We start from the raw sequence: 21,605 nt of genomic DNA on the forward strand, positions 1-21,605 counted from the left end.
GCTTGTAGACACCTGTTATAGTAAACAAAGTGGAAACAAAGGCCAAAAAAGGCCAAAAACATCATAATTTAGCATGTTGAAAAAATGACGAAAAATCGCATACTATACTATGGCAAAAATGTCAAATTTTGACATGTCCCAAAAATGGCTAAAAACTACTTATTATAGCTTGTAGACACCTGTTATAGTAAACAAAGTGGAAATAAAGGCCAAAAAAGGCCAAAAACATCATAATTTAGCATGTTGAAAAAATGACGAAAAATCGCATACTATACTATGGCAAAAATTTGAAAAATTTGACATGTCCCAAAAATGGCTAAAAACTACTTATTATAGCTTGTAGACACCTGTTATAGTAAACAAAGTGGAAATAATGGCCAAAAAAGGCCAAAAACATCATAATTGAGCATTTTGAAAAAATGACGAAAAATCGCATACTATACTATGGCAAAAATGTCAAAATTTGACATGTCCCAAAAATGGCTAAAAACTACTTATTATAGCTTGTAGACTCCTGTTATAGTGAACAAAGTGGAAACAAAGTTCCAAAAATGACAAAAATGTCATGATTTAGCATGTTGAAAAAAAGACTGAAAATGCAATAGTGTAACATGTATTAATGATTTTCAACAACATAATTTTCATTTTTGAGAACTTTCTATATTATTACATTTTTCAAGATCTTCTATGACATAGTAGTATACTGTGTCTTTTTTCATAATTTTTGATGTTAATGAAATATTCTTTCATGACATCCCACAGCGTGTCATACCTTGACTTTTCTACTTGATTCTTGATGATATACTATTCTCTGACCTTTTTCTGAGACTATTCAGGGCATATTATTTCATATATTCTAATGATTTTTGAAGACAACTTGTGATTTTTTCTCATGATTTTTAACTGACCTACCAACTGACATTTTGCCAATTTTGCAATAACATGCTATACTATGCCTTTTTCTGTTGACAGTACACTATGAATATTTTTTCAGGACTTTTGACATGTTTTGCTTTGAGGTTTGTTATTATTTTTTAATAAATTATATAGCAAGGAGTTTATTGATGAATGATGACACACAATAAATCTCCTTTTTTTAAAAAAAATTTTTCAACAATTTGTACTGTAAGGTTTTTCTTTATTTTAAATGACATTTTATGACATTTTTCTTGTTTTTGACAACATATTATGCTACGATGTTTTTCCATGTTTTTTAACAGCATATTATACTATGACATCATTTGATGATACACTATAGCATGAATTAGGATGACATACGATTCTTAATGATTCTTTTTTATGATTTTTGATGACATCTTCTCAGACATTTTTTAAATAATTTTTTATGGCACACTATACCATGAGATGTTTTCATGATTTTGACAACACTCCACGACATTTTTCATGATTTTTGGTGGCATACAATCACGATGTTTTTCATGATTCACTGTACTGTGATTTTTTTAAAAAATAAGTTCACTTTGACATGTTATACTATGATTTTTAAAAAAAATAATTTTAGACAAAATACTATATTATAATTTTCTCCCTTGATTTTATGGGATACTGTACTAAGATGTTTTTTCATTAGTTTTGATGACAACCAAAAGTAAGACTTTTTTCATGCTTTTTGATGATACATACTATGACTTTTTTCCCTTAATTACATTGGAACTTTTTTCATGATTGATGGCACACTATGCTAAGAACTTTTGAAGGAATTTTTCAATGATTTTCACTGATCAATGAAAATGATTTTTGACAACATAGTACATTGACTCGCCCCCCGACACACACACACTTTTAAGGAACTTTTGAAAATAATTTTTTTTATAACACACCGTAATATGAAATTTCTATGATTTTCTAATGACTTTTATGTGAGATATTACAGTTCGACATTTTTTCAACGATTTCTTTACATAGCATACTATACTCAAGTATACTATATTATACTATCAATATTATACAGCTCTTTTAAGTACTTAATATAAAGCCAAGAAAACAACCCACGTAGAGAATTAAGACACTGAAGGCTTAAGTTTTTAAATACATTTCCAAGTGTAAACAGTGCAACTTTTGATTTGTTTTACAAGAAATTTCTATGACAAAGTGCTGACATTGCTCTGCACATTGATGACATACAGTATGAGGCTGCACTATCAACCAATTTTATTAGAGTGCTGTCTAACAACGGTTGAAAACAAGCGTGCATCTAATCGTCAAAAAAATGTTTGTTTTGTTTAAAAACTGTGCAAAGAAATGTCTGCAAGTTAAGAAATGACAACAAATTATACAGTGTAACACGATACTACACAGCCTCAAATTTAAGTGTGCACAAATGTGAAATTAAAGCTGTAATCAAAAGATGGCAGCAGTGTCACATGTTACAGGTTTGTTTCTGTTTGATGTTAAACGCAACTTGTCAAACTGCAGACTGAGGCTTCAGGAAAGCATTAAATTCATTATGACATCAGTATGTTTAGTATTTGACATTAATCCGGAGCCGACAACTCAGCATGAACAGTCATTTTGTTGCATGTTGTTGCCCATTTACTAGAAATCACGCACAGTATTATTCAGTGAAATTATCAGCCAATCAAAAGACAATAAATTCCCCCAAATTCTGATAATCAACTGCAACTGCTCATCCAAAACTACCCATCTGGTTTCATTTCCTCAAATGTGAGAACAGCACATTTTGAAAAAAAAAAAAAAAGAGCTTTATATCATCGTAAATTAAAGGTATCCTGTCTTATTAATTTTTTTTCTGTTTTATATAATTGTACCAGGTGGATGTTTTGTAACAATGTTGTGTTACATTAACTGCATTGTATTTCTTACAGGTCTAACTAATATGCTGATATGTTGTTTTTTCCACATGAAACATATTACCAAAGAATTTGGAATCTATATTGCTCACTAGCTAGCAGTTAGCAGCTACTGATCAGCAAAAAAAGTGGAAAACCATCAGCAGGACTCTAAATCCCATCAAACATCATACTAACCTACGCTTTAAACACTGCTCCATAACACTATTTCTGGCCAAAAACTTTGCAGGGTACCTTAAAAAATATAATGGGTTGAGCTATTTCTAGATGTTATAGACTCTGGGAAACCTTTGGCATTATTCTGTGTCATTTTATAGACTGAACAATTCAGGCAGCCTTTGGTTTCCAGCTTTGCATTCATTCTACGACTGCAGCATGAAAATTTACTCGGAGATACTTAAAACTTCTTAATTCCTTAAAAATAGTGTTAACTGTCTCCTCCTGTACTATAATACCGCACAACAATGACGCAAAAATGTTGACAAAAGCAGACTTGAACATGATGTTCACTGTGAGGATTACCTGTTATAACTGGGTGCAGGTTGAGCTTCATACAACCCATAGACTGACTGGAAAGTAGGAAAAAAATAATTGTATTAATGAGCAAGAATATCGAATGGAAAAAATGCTTAATTTGTAGTAAATGGGCTTGAGGGAAAACTTCAACCCCTAAAAGCCTATTTGTTTATCAATTACTCACCCTGTTACTTTGAATATGTGAAGAAAACTGTTTTTCACCCATGCCTGCGTGGTGAACCAAGGATCCAAAAATAGAGAAAATTCTTAATGAATTCGAGTCACGGGGGGTCACCCTCAACAAAAGTATAACTATATCAAAACATCTGTTTACAAACTCTCACACAACTCGTGCAGTAAAATCCAAGTCTCATTTGTCCAGACATTTGCTCAGGACTTACCAAACAGACAGACCTTTCTGAAAGGGAACTGAACTAAAAGTGAAACTTAACTATGATCTCTCCAAAGCCAGATTTCATCGACACTGAACACAAGAGGGGCTGTCTACCACTGCCTCCATCAGTTTGTTTGTTTTATTGTGTGACTTTGGTGTTTAAAAGGGTTCATTCAGATCCATCAAAGTAACAAATCTGGCTTTGAAGTAAGCAGCACTTTTTATTCACTTCTAAATACTACAGTTTTTAGTGAAGATGCGTGCATTTGGGACGTACTGAGCATACAACTGGACCAATGACACTTTAATTAAAGTGCATGAGTTGTCTAAAAGCTTAATCAAAGATGTGTTAATGTAATTTACTGTTGTTGAACACGGACCCCTATGACTTCAATTCGTCAGGAATTTTCTCCGTTATTGGATTCTTTGTTCATAGTGGAGGTGAGAAAAAAAACTTTTCTTCATAAATTCAACATAAAAAGGAGTTAGTAAATAATATGCAAATGGACATTTTGGGGGGATAAAGTGTTCCTTTTAACATGAAAAGTGTTGCTCTTTGACCTCAGCACTGACACTCACATCATTATGGCTGTTGTGGAAGTAACTGTTAATAAGCATCTGCACTGCCTACCACTGTGTACAACTTTCTCCCAAACTCCATTATACCAAAAACACCACTCTGACTCAAAAGGCACAGACATGTGTAGTTATAAGAGTAAAGTTTGCATTATGATTGAAATCTATAACATTAAACTCAAAAGCTTGACCTACAACGCAACCCTTGACCACGGCTGTAGACGCTGCTAATCTAATGCCTCTCAATGTCCTGCCCTCCTCCCCTCAGCAACAATAGTATTTTAAAACTGAAAGAAAAACAAAATAAACATGGCTGTACTAAAGTACTTTATCCACCTGGTGGAAGTGCTCATAGTTCTTATTTACCTTTTTTTTTTTTAATCCCTTTGAGTCATTAAAAAGAAGAAACAGACTGAGACTCTTGGCCACTTTCGTCATCTGGGTCCCCAGAAATATTTGATGAGAGAGCAGCCGTGCTGTAAACAAGTAACCACTGCTGATGTGAGAGAGCTCCTGATCGCATGAGGGAGAAAATCCTGAGAACAACGGACTCTGTTCGTTTCCCTTCTCTTGAGAATATTAATGGAATCATTCATCTATTCTCTTTTTCGTGTGTCCATATCTTTGTATATGCAAAACTCTTTTCATCTAATAAGAAAATATTTGTGGAAGGTTAAATGAAAATATACAATTATTAATACAATAGAGTACAGAGCTATATGTTAAAGGTGATTAAAAAAACAGGTTGATTGTTTCTCCCTTTACAATGCGCGCATTTTCCTTGGTTTAAAGGCAAGAGGTAAAGTGTATAAGAAAAAGGCAGCCTGTTTTGTCATCCAAAAGGCTGGTGCTCGAGGATTAGGCAATTGCTTTTGCTTCTGGTAAGAAAGCCTCCCAGTACTTTATGAGCTGCGGGACAAAAAAGAAACACGCGTCAGTCAGTATCAACAGACAGGAACTTGTTAAACCTTAGGATTCATAGAAGATGCATCTTTCCTAGCTTTTTTGTTTTACATCATCGGAATGAAACATTTGGGGGGTTTGGACTGTTTGTTGGATAAACGAGCAATTTGAAGACTTAACTTTGGGCTCTTAAAACTTTGTCAGTGCTTTTTTAATGTGGTATTTAAAGCTGGGGTAGGCAGTTGAATTTTGGCTAAATTGGGGGAAAGAAATTCCACAATAACCTTTGCGCTTATTGTATATCAAGTTGTCCAAGTAAAAACTAGACTTGTGCACCTTCTTTTGGCTCTGTTTTCAAGCTTTAGAAAATTTAGCCCATAACGGGGACTTTGGCCAATCACAGGTTATATTCTATTCTGTATGTTTAATATGCTGCTGGTTACTTAAATTTCCCCCGGGATCAATAAAGTACCTATCTATCTATCTATCTATCTATCTATCTATCTATCTATCTATCTATCTATCTATCTATCTAGGTTATTTCAGATAAAGGGCATTCCCATGGCTGTTCTACAAGTGCAGATGCACGATCCTTTAGTGAAAGTGAATTTGTGGTCTGAAATTGGAAAGCAAGGCAAAAAAGGGCTGAGTGAATGTCCAGGTTGCGACTGTAGAATGATATACGATTAAATAAATCAATGGAGCGCGTACAGATACAAGCAGTGCACTGGTCGTCGGGTGGGAGGAGCACAGGACAGAGCGGGGAAAGCCGCAGGAGGAAGTTTTTTTAAATCGAATTCTGCCTTTTTTTCTCCCTTTCCAGATTTTTGTCGATACCACCTTTAATTACACATTTCTTTACAAGCACTTTAAGCACTGCTACTTATAATAAGGATAATTTATCTTACATTACACTTATTGTAGCACTGCACACATAAAGCCTTTCTAAATAAGATCACCAGCTTCAAATCCTTTCAATATACATAAAACATGATTTAGTGACAAGAGAGTGCAAAATAAGGACATAATAAGAATGTAGCTGAAAAAGTCTCTCGACATATACACTGACTGGTTGACGAGAGAAATATTTGATATGGAAATGTTGAATACTCATGTTAGATGATAGACATTTACCTGTTGCTGAGACTGAAGCAGACACTCCAAGTAGTTAATAATCTCTCTTTTACAGTTCCTAGCTTTTTCTTTCTGTATAATTAAAAAACATGAAAATAGAAATCATCCATCACTATTAAGGAACATTTTCAGCTGTACAGTAAGTGAGGCGAAAGGACAAACATACCTCAAAGCGGACGACTTCCTTGCGGACAGTAGCAGAAACTCTTTCAAAGTCTCTCTCATACTGCGTCACTTTGGCCTCCCACTGTCAACAAAGAAGAATGGAAGTTCAGAGACCTGTAGTATAGAAACTTTATCATGTCAGGATATTACAAAAAGAGATATGATAACCAATGCTAACAAAAAATACAAATATGTATGGTCAGTCATAAAAAGTTCAAACTACTTTCTAAGTCAGAACTATAACAATGAGATAAAAATATGTCTTAGTATCTAATACTTATGACTAGAAAACTCAGTTAAAAGTGATGAGATTGTTATTGATTTTGTGATAATTATGACTTATTGAACTATTTTTCACAATCTCAAATTAATGTCTCAAAAAGCTTACTTTGAAAGTCCAAAATTGTGACTTGCTGTGAATATTTCTCATCACTTCAAACTTTTATTTTATTGATCTTTTGCAATTTAACCTCTGTATAATTCATTAAGACATTAACTGAAGAATCTGTTTGTCCTGGAAGTGGGATCCCTCCTCAGCCGCTTTTCCTGAGGTTTCTACCATTTTTTCCCCCCCGTTTTTTTGGGGAGTTTTTCCTTAGGCGATGTGGGGTCTAAGGACAGAGGGATGTCATATGCTGTAAAACCCTCTGAGGCAAACTGTATGTGTCTGTTTGTGATAATGGACTTTATAAATAAAATTGACTTGACTTGACTAGAAGTTCTCATTTTCTTTTTTGTGTTATGTGATGCATTCTTATATTGATTAAAAACAGCCTTGTCAGACAGCTTTTGTACATAGGAAAAAAACTTTAAAATATTCCCTATTTAATCCAGGACAAAATAAATAAACAATATGGTATTTTGGTATTTTATGGAAGTGGACAGAAAAGCAAAACCTAATATATATGCTCTACTGTATCGTGACAATAACAAAGTTAAGAGCAAAAAAAATGAGGAGATTAAAATCAAATTGAACTCAATTAGATTCCCTGTGCTTCCTGTTTCTGATGATAGGAACACAATGATACAAGAACAATATGAGGGCTTTTCAAGAGGCTCATTCATGACTCACACATTGTTCTCAATCTTTGAAGAAAAAAACACAAGTTATTTTCACTGTGTTGATTTTGGCCTGTGTTGTACCTCAGCGATCTCCTCTTTGGCCAGCTGCAGTTTGTCGGGCTTGTTGGCCCACAGCAGTTTGGCCTCAGTCTCCCTCTTCTTCTGCAGCACACCCTGAGCATCCTGCCAACGCTGCCACGCCTTCATCCGGTGATCAAACGACCCCTGCAGGTCACACACACACAGATCATTTCCATGTTTATTTTTGGGTATTTACTTAAGCATGTAGCTGAGGGCCTTTCTCAGAACAGGTGAAAGTGTTTTAGCTACTTTAACATTGTGGGTTATTGAAAAGCTCTTTGAGAAATCAATGCTTCTCCAGACACACAGAAATGAGTTGAACAAATTTTCTCAGTACCCTCACGGCTCCAAGCAGGCGGATGTAATCGGCCACGAGTTCTGCAAAGCAGAAGGTGTCGTTTGCAGCCTGTTCCTGGTGCAACTGCTCCATCTTGTCCTCCACCTCTGCCAGCTGAGAGAGAGCTCTGGACAGAGCGGTGTTGTCCTCTGCGCTGCCCAGCATGGCCGTGCTTTTGGCAAAGCTGGCCGTGTTCAACGACAGCTCTGGAGGAAAAGACAGCGCCAAACATTAATCTAAAACAGGCATTTTCCACCATGTACTTAAGAGGAAACACGAAAAACAAATAAGTGATCATCAGCAACCACTGTCTTGGCAGAGCTTTGTTTAAAAGTAACACTTTCTATGGAGCTCATTAAGAGTTATCTTGAAAAATGATTTAACAGGTTTTAAGGGAGGTAGAGTTGTACAAAAAAATATAAGGATGCTTTTACAACCAACCTGTTTGGTTTGGTTAAAACAAACTCAGGTCTGTTTGACAGTACAGTGCTTTGGGGCTGTTCTAGAGGCTGTCAATCAAATCCTGATGCTGACCAAATGACTTAAGCAAGACTGCTTGAAAAGGTGGGCACCAGTCCGCTTCCAAACATATCTTGGCACGGTTCATTTGTGGTGTGAAAGCATATGAACCAACCACAAGATTTTATATTAACATGTAATTTTAGCATGTTTTGAAAAGCTAAACTAATAAATCCATCTGCTCATCGTCGGTCTGTAAAACTTCATGTTTACTCTTGTTGGCTCATTAGAAAAAACTCAGAGTGAACAGACAGCGTACCAGAACTGAATTCAACAATGTATCATGTTTTTTCCTCTGCTTCCATACCAAATGAACCAAACTTCAGGGGTGAAAAAAAAAACACCCTAAAAACATCAACAGCCAACTGATACATAAACTCAACTCGAGCTGCAAACTTCTGGACGACTGGTTGATATGCTCTTAACCAAATTCTCAGGTAGGACAGTCGCTGGTGTTCCTTTAATAAGGCCATGTGTCCACCAAAGCATGTTATTTCCCAGTTGATAAACGACACTTAATATTGTTCTGCACTTGTAAATGTCCTCTGTGACGGTTGGTCTTTGTCTCGCCTTTTCTCTAATGTGATTGGACAGCTGTTGACAGTGACAAGCGCAGTGTTTCACCCAAAGTTAACCAATTTTAAACTCTCATTTTCCAATTGCAAAATGGATAAATAATCACAGAAGACATTCAGTGTCAGATTTATCACTATTGATTCATTTTACTACGTTTCAAAAGAAAAACTGCAGTTCAAGACTGCATTTCACCAGAGCCCTTGCTGGATGGCTATCGTCAGCTTCTGGGCTAGAAATAGTAAGTCTCTCTCTCACATGCACCACTACAAAAAATATTAGTTACTAGTAACATTATTTGTATATGACATCACCAGCTCCTGAGTTAACTTCTATAGTGCCCAGTCTGTCAGATTTTTCTCATCAGTTCTATTCAACACTTGGTGGTGAGACGGACTCGTGTGGCAGCTCAAATGTTCAAATGTTACAGTGCGCAGCCTATTTTCAAATCATTTTACACTGGAGGTAAGGTGTTTTTTTCACTCGAGGCTTTCCACTTGCCTGAATACAGAGTTTACTTGACCTAAGCTAACGTCAATGTCGAGCCCTGACGCAGAAAAAAAACCAAAACTGGTGGACACAGAGCAACCAGGTAGAGTGCACTCAGCGCAATATGGCGATTCAGTTAATCTAGAGATAATGTGCACATTTTTTCCCCCTTATCGACCGATCTATTGGTTGAAGCGTAAAAACAGTTTCAGCCCAGCCAGAATTTCTTTGGTTGACTACAGCCCCAAAATTACATTGGTAATATGTCTGCTCAAAATGTGTATAATGCATCTCTAAAACATTCCCATACTGGTCTAGTTACTGACACCAGTTCGTGTCATGGTGAAGGACATTACGGGGACACCTGATCTCATTATGAGTGTCACCATGACAACTTTGTGTCAAAGTTATCCCCAACCCCAAGTAATCAGCTTAGGACACTAATTAAATCTTTTAGTGGTTGGAAGTGAGAGACTAACCTTTCCTGTGGACAACCAGAGATTCGACCAGCGCGTGGAGCTTCCTGAACTGCTGGTCTGCAGACTCCACTTCCTGCAGCTTCTCTTCAAACCACTGTGGACAAAAACACTAAAGATAAATTCAAACATCAAGGCCACTCTCTGTTGAGCCATAAAGGCTGATCTCTATGATTTACGAAGCCACATTATCGAGGATGAAGCACACAGGTCGCACTGGATCAACAACCAGATCATGAATCATATTTATATGATGACTGAACTTTGATATTTTTCCACACTTTTTTATGGTAACTTAAGCACCATAAATGAGTCATAAAGGTAAATCAGTCATAGAAATCCAATTCAATTTTAATACTTTCCCAGACTTTTAGATCTATACAAGGACCTTGATTCAACATGGATTCAAATTATGACTCTTTGGTGCTTTCAGAGAAAAGTGGTAAGCTTAGAACACACTTACAATTCAGTGCAGCTTAATGCACTTTCAGCTGGAATAAACCCTCACATAAATATTTAAATAAGCTCAGTGAATGCATGTGTGTGATACTTTGAGCTCAGATCAAGAGGAATTAAGTGTCACTGTTTCTTTGTACAACAACTCCTGACAAACAAGGTCTTTGATCTGCGTGACTGGCTGCCTCATCTACAGTATTTAGTAAACTATGCTGCCATCTTCTAAATATACACGTTGCCAAACGTTATCTTGCACCACAGAAACAAAAAAAAGGGGAAATAAAGGGTTTTATCAATACCACCAGGTCAATTTCCAAAACAAATGTGTTTCCTAATCTGTCTGATCATCTCAGTTTATCATAAATACTGTGCCATAACAGAGCAAAAATGTGCAAATTCCCCTCAGAACTAATTCAGATTAATCATAAAAAAATAAACAAATAAAATCAGACAACAGACTAATGACCTGACAAATGTTAAGCCACTCTGCAAAAATAGTACCTATGTTTTGTGCCCTGTGCCTTTTAGTGCTTCAACCCGAGCATGTCATCGGCCTTCAACTGAGAGCTTGAAATGTTCTGCTTTTTACTGGAAAATGCAGATTTCCTCATTGCAAAAATCATCTGCTTTTCACAACGGTTTTCATTCTTGAGAAGCCCTGATGCAGCAAGAGTGTCCATTTACACTTAACTCACCACATCTGACTCATTCATCTTGATGGTCATTTTACTGACAGCGTCTGTTGCTTTGTTGATCATCTTCAGGAAGCCGGCGCCGCTCAGGGCCTGGGTGCTCACTGCTCTAGGCAACTGTGGAAACACACACACACATTACAGTTCAGCCATCATCACACTGCACTCTGAAAAACATACTATAACATCAGATACAAAGGAATCAAGTAGAAGTAAATGGCAGAGGAATAAAACACAAATGTATACATGCAAACACAGATTAGATATCAGAGAATTATAATGTGCTCAAGTTGTGCAGTTCTATGGTTTTAAAAGAGTACAGTAATAAATTCATAATAAATGTTTATCTTATAAAAAGCCAAGAGGATCTCCAAAGTCAATTCTGCTTACTTCCTCTCTCTCCAGGAACTCTCTGACATCAGGATCCTGGAGAAGTGACGGGTGATTTACCACCCTCTGGAGATACCTGTCGAATGGAGAAAAAAGACTCACTTTCACGCTTTCTATCGGCAAGGCAACATAACTGCTATAGTCTCGTGTAGCCCGACCTATCTACACAGTGCTGTGTCTGCGCTAAAGAAAGCTCCGGGAGCATTTATTATCACTCTGCTAAAATGGGGAAAATGCTCTGGGTTGTTTGCATTTCCTTAAACCAACTGCAATCATCTGGCGCGCTGACCACTAGCACCAGATAAAACCACCAACAACAGTTATTTTGACCATCCTACAACGTGACACTGTAGTGAATATATAAGGTAAAACGTAGCAATAGTCCACTTTATAAACTATGATATAGTAAGACTTGATTTGCCTTATAAGTAACAAGATGTAACCCTTACTCTAACACTAACCACCTCTCTTTAACTGAACAATTCAACGGTAGCTAAATGCTAACACAGCATTTTCTTCAGGGCTTACATTTCTGGACCGGGGGGAAAAGGGGGCTGATCACGGATTGATGTGTACATATGGTTGGAAAGTAGTGGAAATGTATCTGGTGGGTGGATCCAGAAGCAGCTATACCTAGCCGAAAAATCCAGTAGTGGATGTAGAGTGTGTCTTGACTGTGTGATTCAAGTTTTACTCATAAAAGACATAATTTGATAATGAGAGTGCTAGAAGTGAAGTCTGACTCTTCTTAAGTTTTGGAAAAGCTCACTGAACCTGTTAAAACAGACAATTTGTTGGCTGTCCAGGGCTTTTAAGGAACATTATTTTAATGATATTGCAGAAGCATAAAGATGAATGGTGCAGTACATTATTGAAATCAATGTCACTGACAGATGCTGCTGCCAGAGTTGAAAGATGTAGCAAATTAACTCTGAAGCTTTTTCCGAGGTGCGCTCATGAGTCGCTTCATTTGCTGTAGATCTTCAAAATGCATGGTGTACTGCACAATCCAAATCTTTGTCAAAACTTGCCGTTTTCAGTGTATAAGTTGTTCGAGAGGAGGTGGTTGTTCTTGTTTACAGTAGAAAGGGGGATTTTGAAAACGGTGGCACACAAATATCAGTACAGCCACTGAGTCAGACTAGAACAGCTAAGAGTACTAGGATTTTTGGAAGTAAATTGCTCTAAAGCAGCTTAAATTTCATGCTTCTCTCTTACCTCTCCAGAGCACCTCTTCTTCTCTCAACAAAGTCTGCAGATGAGGAATCTTCCTTTCCCACCTTCACCTTTGTCATACCTGTGCAAGACAGTATCATTTCTTACAGCTGATTGAGATGAGATTTAAAGTTAAAGCATCAGATAAAACAGTAAAATCAGTCAGCCTACCCAGGATGCTCTTCTCTGGTGGCGGGGGCACAATGTATCCATTTGGTCCATGTTTTTCAGAAAGCTTCTCGTAGAGGCCGAGGAAGTCACTGAAGCGTCGCCTAACTGTAAATGTCTTGTTGCGAAACATAGGCAGTTGGGTCTGAAATAGAGTTCAAATACTTATTTTGACTTATGTTTTTGGATTTGATGCACTTTACAGGCTAAATCTGGTGAATCATTACTACAGGATTCTGATGTAATCTATGTTTGTCCTTCAAGACCAGTGCAAGGGCGTTTCTGCTACAATACGCTGACCAGCATTTCCTCTCTTGGCACACTGTTACAACATATCAGATGAATAACGGTGCTAATGTCCTCTGCATTAAAGATGACCAGCCTCAGATCGAGGGAAATGCTGTATATTGACACATTTTTACCTGTGTGGTTACTTTGTAGGCCATGTAAGCATTCATCCCATCCCCTAAAAAAAAGGGGAAAAAAAAAAAGAATTAAAGTTTGTACCGATATAAATATTTGTTACTCAAGGTGACGCTGCTCGTGTGTATCTATTTTATGGTAATTTATCACTTTTTTCCCTTTTTATGTCCTTGTCTTTTTCACAAGTTTGAAAAGATCAAATTAAGGACTCGAGCAACTCAGAATAACATTGGCTTGCTTTATGTTTTAACAGGCACATCCTGTTTTAGTGCAATAGACTAAATGCACCAAAATCCATCCTGTACTTGAAAAGAATACAATATTAAGTCCCACCAATTTTTTCAGGGTCTTTAACGGAAATGGCAATCTCAAATTTGTCTTCCTGCTCTTCCTCTTCCTCTTCTTCAAGCTGAAAAAAAGAATGATCAGAAAGTGAATCACTGTCACCAAACACTTTCACTCTATGGTCTGAATTATTTTTCTCACAGCAGAGTTGGGATTTTTTTGTGAGATTTAGTTCAAGGATTTTTAAAATGTTTGCTCTGGTATGTGTTAAATTAGTCAAGCAAAACGCAAATTGAACAACCAACTAACTCTTCCCACAACTTCGATATTTCAGAAAGCTCCCCAAACTTGAGCAGTTTTCAGTCATTACTTTGTTGCGGTCACACTGGGACTTTCACTCTGGGATTAGATATGTGTGTACCTCCTCCAGGGCAGCAGACTGTGGCTTGGCCAGGTTGGCAGCTGCTGACAGAGAGGGGGCGGACACAGACGGCTTGGCTGTCACATCTTTCTTTCTCTCGTCCCGTGGACTGTCGAGGGAGAGCTCGACTGTGGCTTCTGTTAGAGAGGAAAAAGAAACATAAAAGAGACCAGAATGAGCCATCACATGCTGAATGTAATCGTGTTGAGAGATGTCTGTTATCTACTTTATGTCCTGGACTGTCTGACACAAAGAAATAAAAAAGTTTATGCACAGACATGGATTCTGATTACCTACATATTTTTTTTTTTTTTTTTTTTTTTTTTGCTTCCAGCCTCTAGTTTAATACAGTTCAATTCCAGGTTGGCCAGTGTTTTAAACTCTGGTCACAAGTGCTTAATTTGAACAGCTTTTAGGAGGACCTCCACCATGGGTACAAACCAATGTCTGTGCAGGTTTTGGGGAATACAACTGCGTATGAAAAAAGGCTGGATAAAGCTCTTAGGCTAAAAAGAAGTAAGGTTACAAGTAGGGCTGCAACTTACAATTATTTTTATTATCAGTTAATCTGCCCAATATTTCTTGATATCTCAACTAATTGTTTTTGCCTCCAAATGTTATGTTTTATCTGATCAAGAGTCCACAAATCCAAAGCCATTTAGTTTGTCCTCATGTATGACAAATAAAAGCATCAAAATCTCAAACTGAAAAAGCACAAAATCAGCAAAATGTTTGGCTTTTTTGCTTTAAAAAATGCTAAAATTACTATTCAATTATCAAGATAATCACCAGTTTCTTTTCTCTGATTGTGGCTGAGCATAACACACCTTAATCTCTGACCAGACTGTTACAGGTCCTGTCGCATTGGGTTTTGTACATACCAGCTTTTGAAAGGAGAATAACACATCTGCATTCGGCATGCTTCTGCATAGACAGTGTTTCTTGTATTTTAAACTGTCCATTGCGTAACTGACAATGTCATAAAATTGCAAAGTTCCACGAAATGGAAGACGCTGGCCATGAAATGAATCTCTGGTTTGAGTCTGCCTCTTAACCTTTGTTGCTTGGCATCCTCAGTCTGTTTCCCTTAATTTCCTGTAAGTTTTCTACTGTCCCCTATCTAACTAAGGCAAACATACCTCTGAAACACACTGAAAGGCAATAATATGACCATCTGGTGTTTTTAAATTGTAGCTGGCTTTGGTTGTTTTTACTTCCAATGAATTGCTTATTGAAACTAAACATTTCCATGTGTGTTTGTTTTGGGTTTTTTTGTAAAAATACAAATAAAATAAAATACATAATAGTTCATTCTGCAGTAAGTACTTTTGGTACTTTCAGCATATTTTATAATGTTTGTAGGATTTTAGAACGTTTTTTGGATTTGAAGACGTTTTGGGGATTTTAGAAGGTTTCTCAGATTTTAGGAAGTTTCTAGGAATTAAGGACATTTCTAGGATTTTATGACATTTCTTGGATTTCAGGACATTTCTAGGATTTTCTGATAAACAAGCTTTATTTTGATACTGTTTTATGCACTCTGGCACCTTATGTATACTAAAAGTACATAAACAGTTCCCTGTGTGTTAGTATGTACTTTTATGATTATGCATCCTCCATAGTTAGTTGAAGACTCTATGTCTACCTCAGGTAAATACCTGTCCATATATAGTGAAGTCTTAGTGCCTGCAAGTTGACCATGGATACCTGAGCTGGACCAGTGCCAGTAAATCTAGCAACACAAATATATGCCTCATTCCTTAAAAGAAGTCTAGTACCTGACTTGTTAGTAATTGATACCTATCATCTACATCACAGCATTGTATAAATACTACGGCCTTTCTATGTGATCGGGGTCAGCCAGCTTTCTATGTTCTGTGTCAGTTAGTCTGCGTTTAGTCTTTTCTCTGTCTGGGCTGACCCGAGTGCTCGACTTTGTTGTGCTTGTCCTCATTTCTAGTCTTTGTTTTAGTTTGTCATTGTACTCATCTTCATTTACGTTGTACTAATTTATTGTACTTGTTTGGTGTAACTGTAATTATGGTTGTATAATTATACTTTAACTTATATTAAGCGTGTGCTGATTGAAGCTTCAACAGGTGTCTCCATCCTTCAGAAGTCATCACAGAAAACTCGTACTATCACTGTGTGAATCACTTTGTTGTTATTGTGAATTGAAAAATGGTGGGGGGGGGGGGGCACTTGGCACCCTTTCAGGGGCCAAGATTTGGCCTGCCACCCCTAAGTTGCAGTATCTCTGCTCTTTGCTCTTATCCTAAAATCCTGATAATACTACATGATAAAAAATAAAATAAGTGTACCCACCAGCAAATATATCGGTCTCCTCTTCAGAGTGGACTCCATTTGTCTTAGAGCTGACAGTGCTGGCGGTTTTGACAATGGGCACTGTGGTGAGAGCCTCCTCAGTAAAGATATCAGCTGGTTCTGCAGGACTAGTCTCCAGCAGAGGTCCACCCGTGATGCTAACATCACTAGCAGCTTTGGTTGTGACAGGTTTGTCCCTCTGCTCTTTGCTTACGGTTTTCTTTGAGGTTGCACCCAATGGCTCACCGAACAGATCCTCATCAGGCTCACCGAAGAGGCTTTTCTGCGGCTGCTTGGCAGATTTACTCTGCCGTGATTCTGTGAACAAGTCACTCCCCTCGTCTTCAAACAGATCGACTGTTTCCCGGCTGGGTATTTTGGCATCGGCAGCTGATGGTGCATCACTAAGAATGTCAACCAAAGGGTCAACAAATTTTTCACTGGCAGGTAGTGGCTGTTGCGTGTCGCTGGCTGGAAGATCATCACTGAGGTCAATAATTGAATCAGTGGAAGGTTCTTTTGCTTCCTGTTCATCATCAATTCCCGTTTTCTCATCACCAGGTGTATCTGTTACACCACTGGTCACTTCACTTTTGTCCGTTACTTCTTCAACAGTAACATCCGCATTCAGAACTTCCTCTCGCGGCGCTTCAGTTTCACTTCCAAATATGTCAACAAAATCATCTGACGGTTCATCTAGAGGGACTTCAGTTGTGTTTTTTGCTGCATCTGTAATGGCAATTTCAGCTGTGACTGCTTCATCCGGAGAGTCGCTTATGTTGTTTGTCAGGTCAACAAAATCATCCGAGGGTTCGCTTATGACTTCGCTCGCTGGTTTGTTTTCTGTTTGGCTGCTGATGGGCTCAATTAAGGGATCATCCATGATGTTAGTGGGAGGGTTTGTTAAAACAGCACTGGGTTGATTGGCAGGTGGCAGTGTGGTGTCCACGTCAGTCAGCGGAGGGTCGCTCTGGTAAGGGGAAAAAAGATTTTATGTTTAGAGTATTTGAATATGCTACAACTAACAATTATCTGTCAATTCTATAAAATACAATGCAAGTAGGAAATAGCAAAAAAATTAAATAAAAAAAAGCCCATCTCAATTTCCTTCAACCCAAAGTGATGTCCTCCAGTTTTTTTGTCTGACAAAAAGTCCAAAATCCAATTAAAGTTGCAAGCAGCGATGAAAGGGACCTCGCACAACCACGTATGTCGGGGGTTCTGGTGGACTCCAGCTTAAGCGGTTATTCATTTCTGTACAAGTCGGATAATGTTCGCAGACAGTTTGGATCCTGGAGTGAGCTATTTCACGTGGCGCAGTACTAACAGCGCCCACTAGGTGGCAGTGGAGGGGACACCAATTCCATGTAATCTTGATATACATCATTTGAAGACCAAATCATTGTATGTACCATGTAAATCCAATGATAATTGTTACTTCCTGTTGCCAGTAGGTGGCGCTATTACAGCTATTACAGAGTTCAGGGTGGGACCCTAATAAAACCTATGAGGTTTCAGGCAGATTGGACAATGTACACCAAAGTTACAATTATTTCCTGTTTTATGGCGAAACATTAAAATTCAATTGCAGAAGTTTTGTGCAGACCTTTGATAAGTTTTCATCATAAAGGGGTTAGGAGTGGACACACCAACTTTGAAGCCGATCGGATTAATTCTGTAGGACAAGCTAGCAAAAGTACAAGGGGGAAAAACTGCCAAAAATGAGCACAAAATTCAAAATGGCCAACTTCCTGTTTGGTTTGGGGGGTGGGTCCAAGAGGCTTTTTTGTATGTCTGGGTGTGATGTATAAGTGTAACAAATTCCATAATTGTAGGTAAAACTAGCCATTGGGGCTACACGTTAGGGGGCGCTGTGGAGACATTTTGCTACACCCCATTTCCAAAACCACCAAAATATGTAATTTTTTGCCAGGTCAGACTTGTGTACCAAGTCTCATGAGTTTTTGGGCATGTTGCAACCTCCAAAATGTGATTCATTTGGCAGAAAAACAATAATTCCTTGCATTCCAAGAGGGTCCTCGCAATGTTCAGTGCTCTAACCCTAAAGCTATTTAATAAAGTATCAAACTAGACAGAATAAAACAGCTAATCTTCACAACTGAACATATGGAACCAAAATATGTTGCTTGGCAAATGATTGACAAAAATTTTACAAGAGCATGCGCATCAAGTTGACAAAAGACTAGGTGCTGGACATGCAATAATAAAAGAGAGAGAGGTGGATATTGCATTAAATATTTATAGGAGCATAATCTTGTGTGCAAACTTTGATTTTTCTACTTCTTGTCTTTATTTTGCAAATGACTAAAATTGTAAATTCATTTTCAAAAACAAAGTTGGCCAGCAATTTTATGTCAATCGATTTTTGATAAATTCTATAAGATTTTAAAGAAATTTTATGTGAATTAAAGAAGACATAATGTGGTTTTAGTATGAGCTATAGCAGATAATATAAATGGTAAATGTGGTTCCCTATTTAAAGTCACACTAACTTTATTAATGAACTGTCAGCTGTTTGTTTCATACTAATGTACATGGTCTTATTCAACTTGATTCTGAAATGAGCCCATAGACAGCCCTTTTAGAGAATCCACTTTATGTGAAGAATGCAACAACAAAACACTTGTATCTAATTCCAGGCTACTGGGTGTGCCGTTGATAACAAAAGCTTTGCTTTGAAATGAAAAAGTACTTGGTAACAGAAGAAAAGCAATGTCATGCTAACACTGTTTATCATGTTTCAGGAATAGTTTTCTCAGGTGAGAGCTCATAAAGAACACCATACACTAAGGCTGTCAGTTTATTAAGTACGCCTAGCAGAAAGCTACACAACAGTCCTGCAATAAATCCTATGTTCCTAAAGACTGTTAATGTTCACTTTCTTACTTTTAGAGAGGTCTTGGTTAAAATTTATCGTCATTTTGGAGGCTGTAGTTTGTGGAGCTGCTGAATTATATTATGTCAATAAAACCTTCTTAAAAGGGGAACAATACTTGAATAAAGAATTTAAATATGTTATTTCCTGGGTCTATCATGGTTCAGTAAATATTCATGAACATAAGCTGCTCTCTCTCAAAGACCAAAAACAGAGAATTGAGTCTGGCACTTGTGAAGTCTGAAGGTGCACCATAGAAAACTAGAATTTATGTGCAGATCTCACTGCAAACACAAACAATCTTTACAACTTCATTGTTAACGGAGCAGCTCCACACTTAATACTTCATGACATCACAAATTTGCATTTTAGCCCTCTAGTTTTGGATTTGTGCGAGAGTCATCCATGTTTAATAATATTTTCAGACTGTCTCAGACCATAGGAATAACATGTATGAATTTTGAAAATGGGCGTAGTTTCCTTTAAACTTTTCCTGCAGCATAATCCAGTCAGCTGGCATCTAGTTGTATGGTTTTTATATCCAAAACGCATGTATTTTCAACCTATTATTACAAAACCAAACATCCACAAAGCCATCATGCAGTTGAATTGTATTGTTATAGTGAGCAGCATAATATTCAGGCTACCCTCACTACAGAAACCATTAGAAACTCCTCTCAGGTAGATATATCTTATCCTATTAGGTGAAATTGCTAATCATAAGGCAGAGCAATACTGTTTAAATAGTATCATATGGTAAAAAAAAACAAAAACAAAAACAACCAAACAAAAAAAAACCTAAAGGCCAGACTGCACAACAGTGAACTGTTGAACATATCACTTAAAAGCATGAGGCAATTCTGAATCCCCTAATGACCAGTGCCCGAACAAACATTACTTCAGCTACAGCTTCTGTTGGACATAACATCCACATCTTGCTGAGTAATGTTTTCCATGCAGCACTCAAAAAATCAAAGACAGCAACTTTCCAATCTCTGCTCTGAACTTTGACTGTGGGAAAACATCCGGGTTCTGACCATGTGACCAGAGCTCACTCACATGACAGGAGGCTGCACGAGCCAGCTTTTTAATCCTCATTCAAAAAAATATCAGTGAGAGTGAATTTTAAACCACTTATTAATGAGAATAACGGAACCGAAATTGTGTCAACTTTCAAAGTCAAACCACTCAGACCTCATTCTGTACAGACTGCAAACATAAGGCTTGCTTTACCTACGCATGGCCTAAAAGTCTGCACACCCAAAATTTGGAAGAGGAATACCTTCAGGTTGGGGTGTGAGCTAGCCTTAAAGAGTGAATTACAGTCAGTCTGCACAGAAAACATCCACATATCATTAACCAAATGGGAATTTAAACTGATTTAGAGTCCTAATCGACCTTATAAAATCACAGCTAACCAGTTTTCCACATTGCAACTTATTCAGGAAGAAATCAATACCAAAACGGGCCTTTGCAACAGTGTCAAAGATCAGCACAAGCTGTTTAAAAGTAGCAGTAAAGGTGAAAATAGGTGGGTTTTCTGCACCAAAACCCCCAACACTGCTTTGATTTGTTTAAGTTAGAGTAAACGGTATAAGTTAACATTATCCGACATGACAGTTGCTTGTGTCAACATCATTTTGTTTGTTCTAAAAACGAGGCTAAAGCTAAAACAAGCTGAATGTTAGTCGACACCCTTAGAAAACTTTTGCTAAAAGCGCCTCATTAGCTCTCTCTGCTGACGTTAGCTAAACAGCCTTTCGGCAGTTAATGCCAGTTAGCCAAAGCTAGCTTAGCGTGAAATCAACGTTCACACATACTGCGCCGAGGAAGAGGTCCTCCCCGTCGTCTTCATCACTATCTCGGCCTCTCACTTCTTCAGAGTCTAGTACATCTTGGTCCTCGGAGTCGGGGAACGGGGGTGGACTGCGCTCCGAGCTGGTCGCCATCTTCAATCTTCTTAAAACACACACACAAGGGGAGGCAACCGTCCGCGGCTGCCCTGCTCTGCTATGCTCCGCACGGCACAGATGTGTCTCCGTTAGCGGTTAACGTTTCCTCCGGTGCTCGTGTAAAGCTAAAGCACCACCGTGGCAGCTCGCCTGAAGACCCGGACAACTACACCAAACAGCGGAGAGTGAGTGGAAGCTCAGGAGGACGTGCCAACCGCCGCTGTCTTTTTACTTCCTGGTCCTCCTTCTTGTCAGGTTAGCTCCGCTGTTAGCCTGGCAGTCATGACACGGATGCAGCGGTGGATACAGTAACGTGGACCTGGACA

At 37.9% G+C, this 21,605-nt stretch overlaps 1 protein-coding gene across 1 annotated transcript; it reads right to left on the reverse strand.

The window, feature by feature from the left end:
* Window positions 1-1,812: 1,812 nt before the first annotated feature.
* Window positions 1,813-21,493, reverse strand: snx1a (sorting nexin 1a). Its single transcript, XM_042496859.1, has 15 exons — window positions 21,148-21,493; window positions 16,432-17,401; window positions 14,107-14,243; window positions 13,734-13,809; window positions 13,400-13,443; window positions 12,981-13,122; window positions 12,813-12,891; window positions 11,595-11,670; window positions 11,208-11,321; window positions 10,060-10,153; window positions 8,000-8,205; window positions 7,663-7,806; window positions 6,521-6,601; window positions 6,355-6,426; window positions 1,813-5,226 (listed from the first exon to the last, which is right to left on the reverse strand). The coding sequence occupies exons 1-15, from the start codon at window positions 21,274-21,276 to the stop codon at window positions 5,176-5,178; spliced, it is 2,415 nt and encodes an 804-aa protein (XP_042352793.1). The 5' UTR covers window positions 21,277-21,493; the 3' UTR covers window positions 1,813-5,175.
* Between the last annotated feature and the right edge of the window lie 112 nt (window positions 21,494-21,605).

The sequence above is a fragment of the Plectropomus leopardus genome, chromosome 11, assembly GCF_008729295.1.
Source record: "Plectropomus leopardus isolate mb chromosome 11, YSFRI_Pleo_2.0, whole genome shotgun sequence".
Classification (NCBI taxonomy): Eukaryota; Metazoa; Chordata; class Actinopteri; order Perciformes; family Serranidae; genus Plectropomus; species Plectropomus leopardus.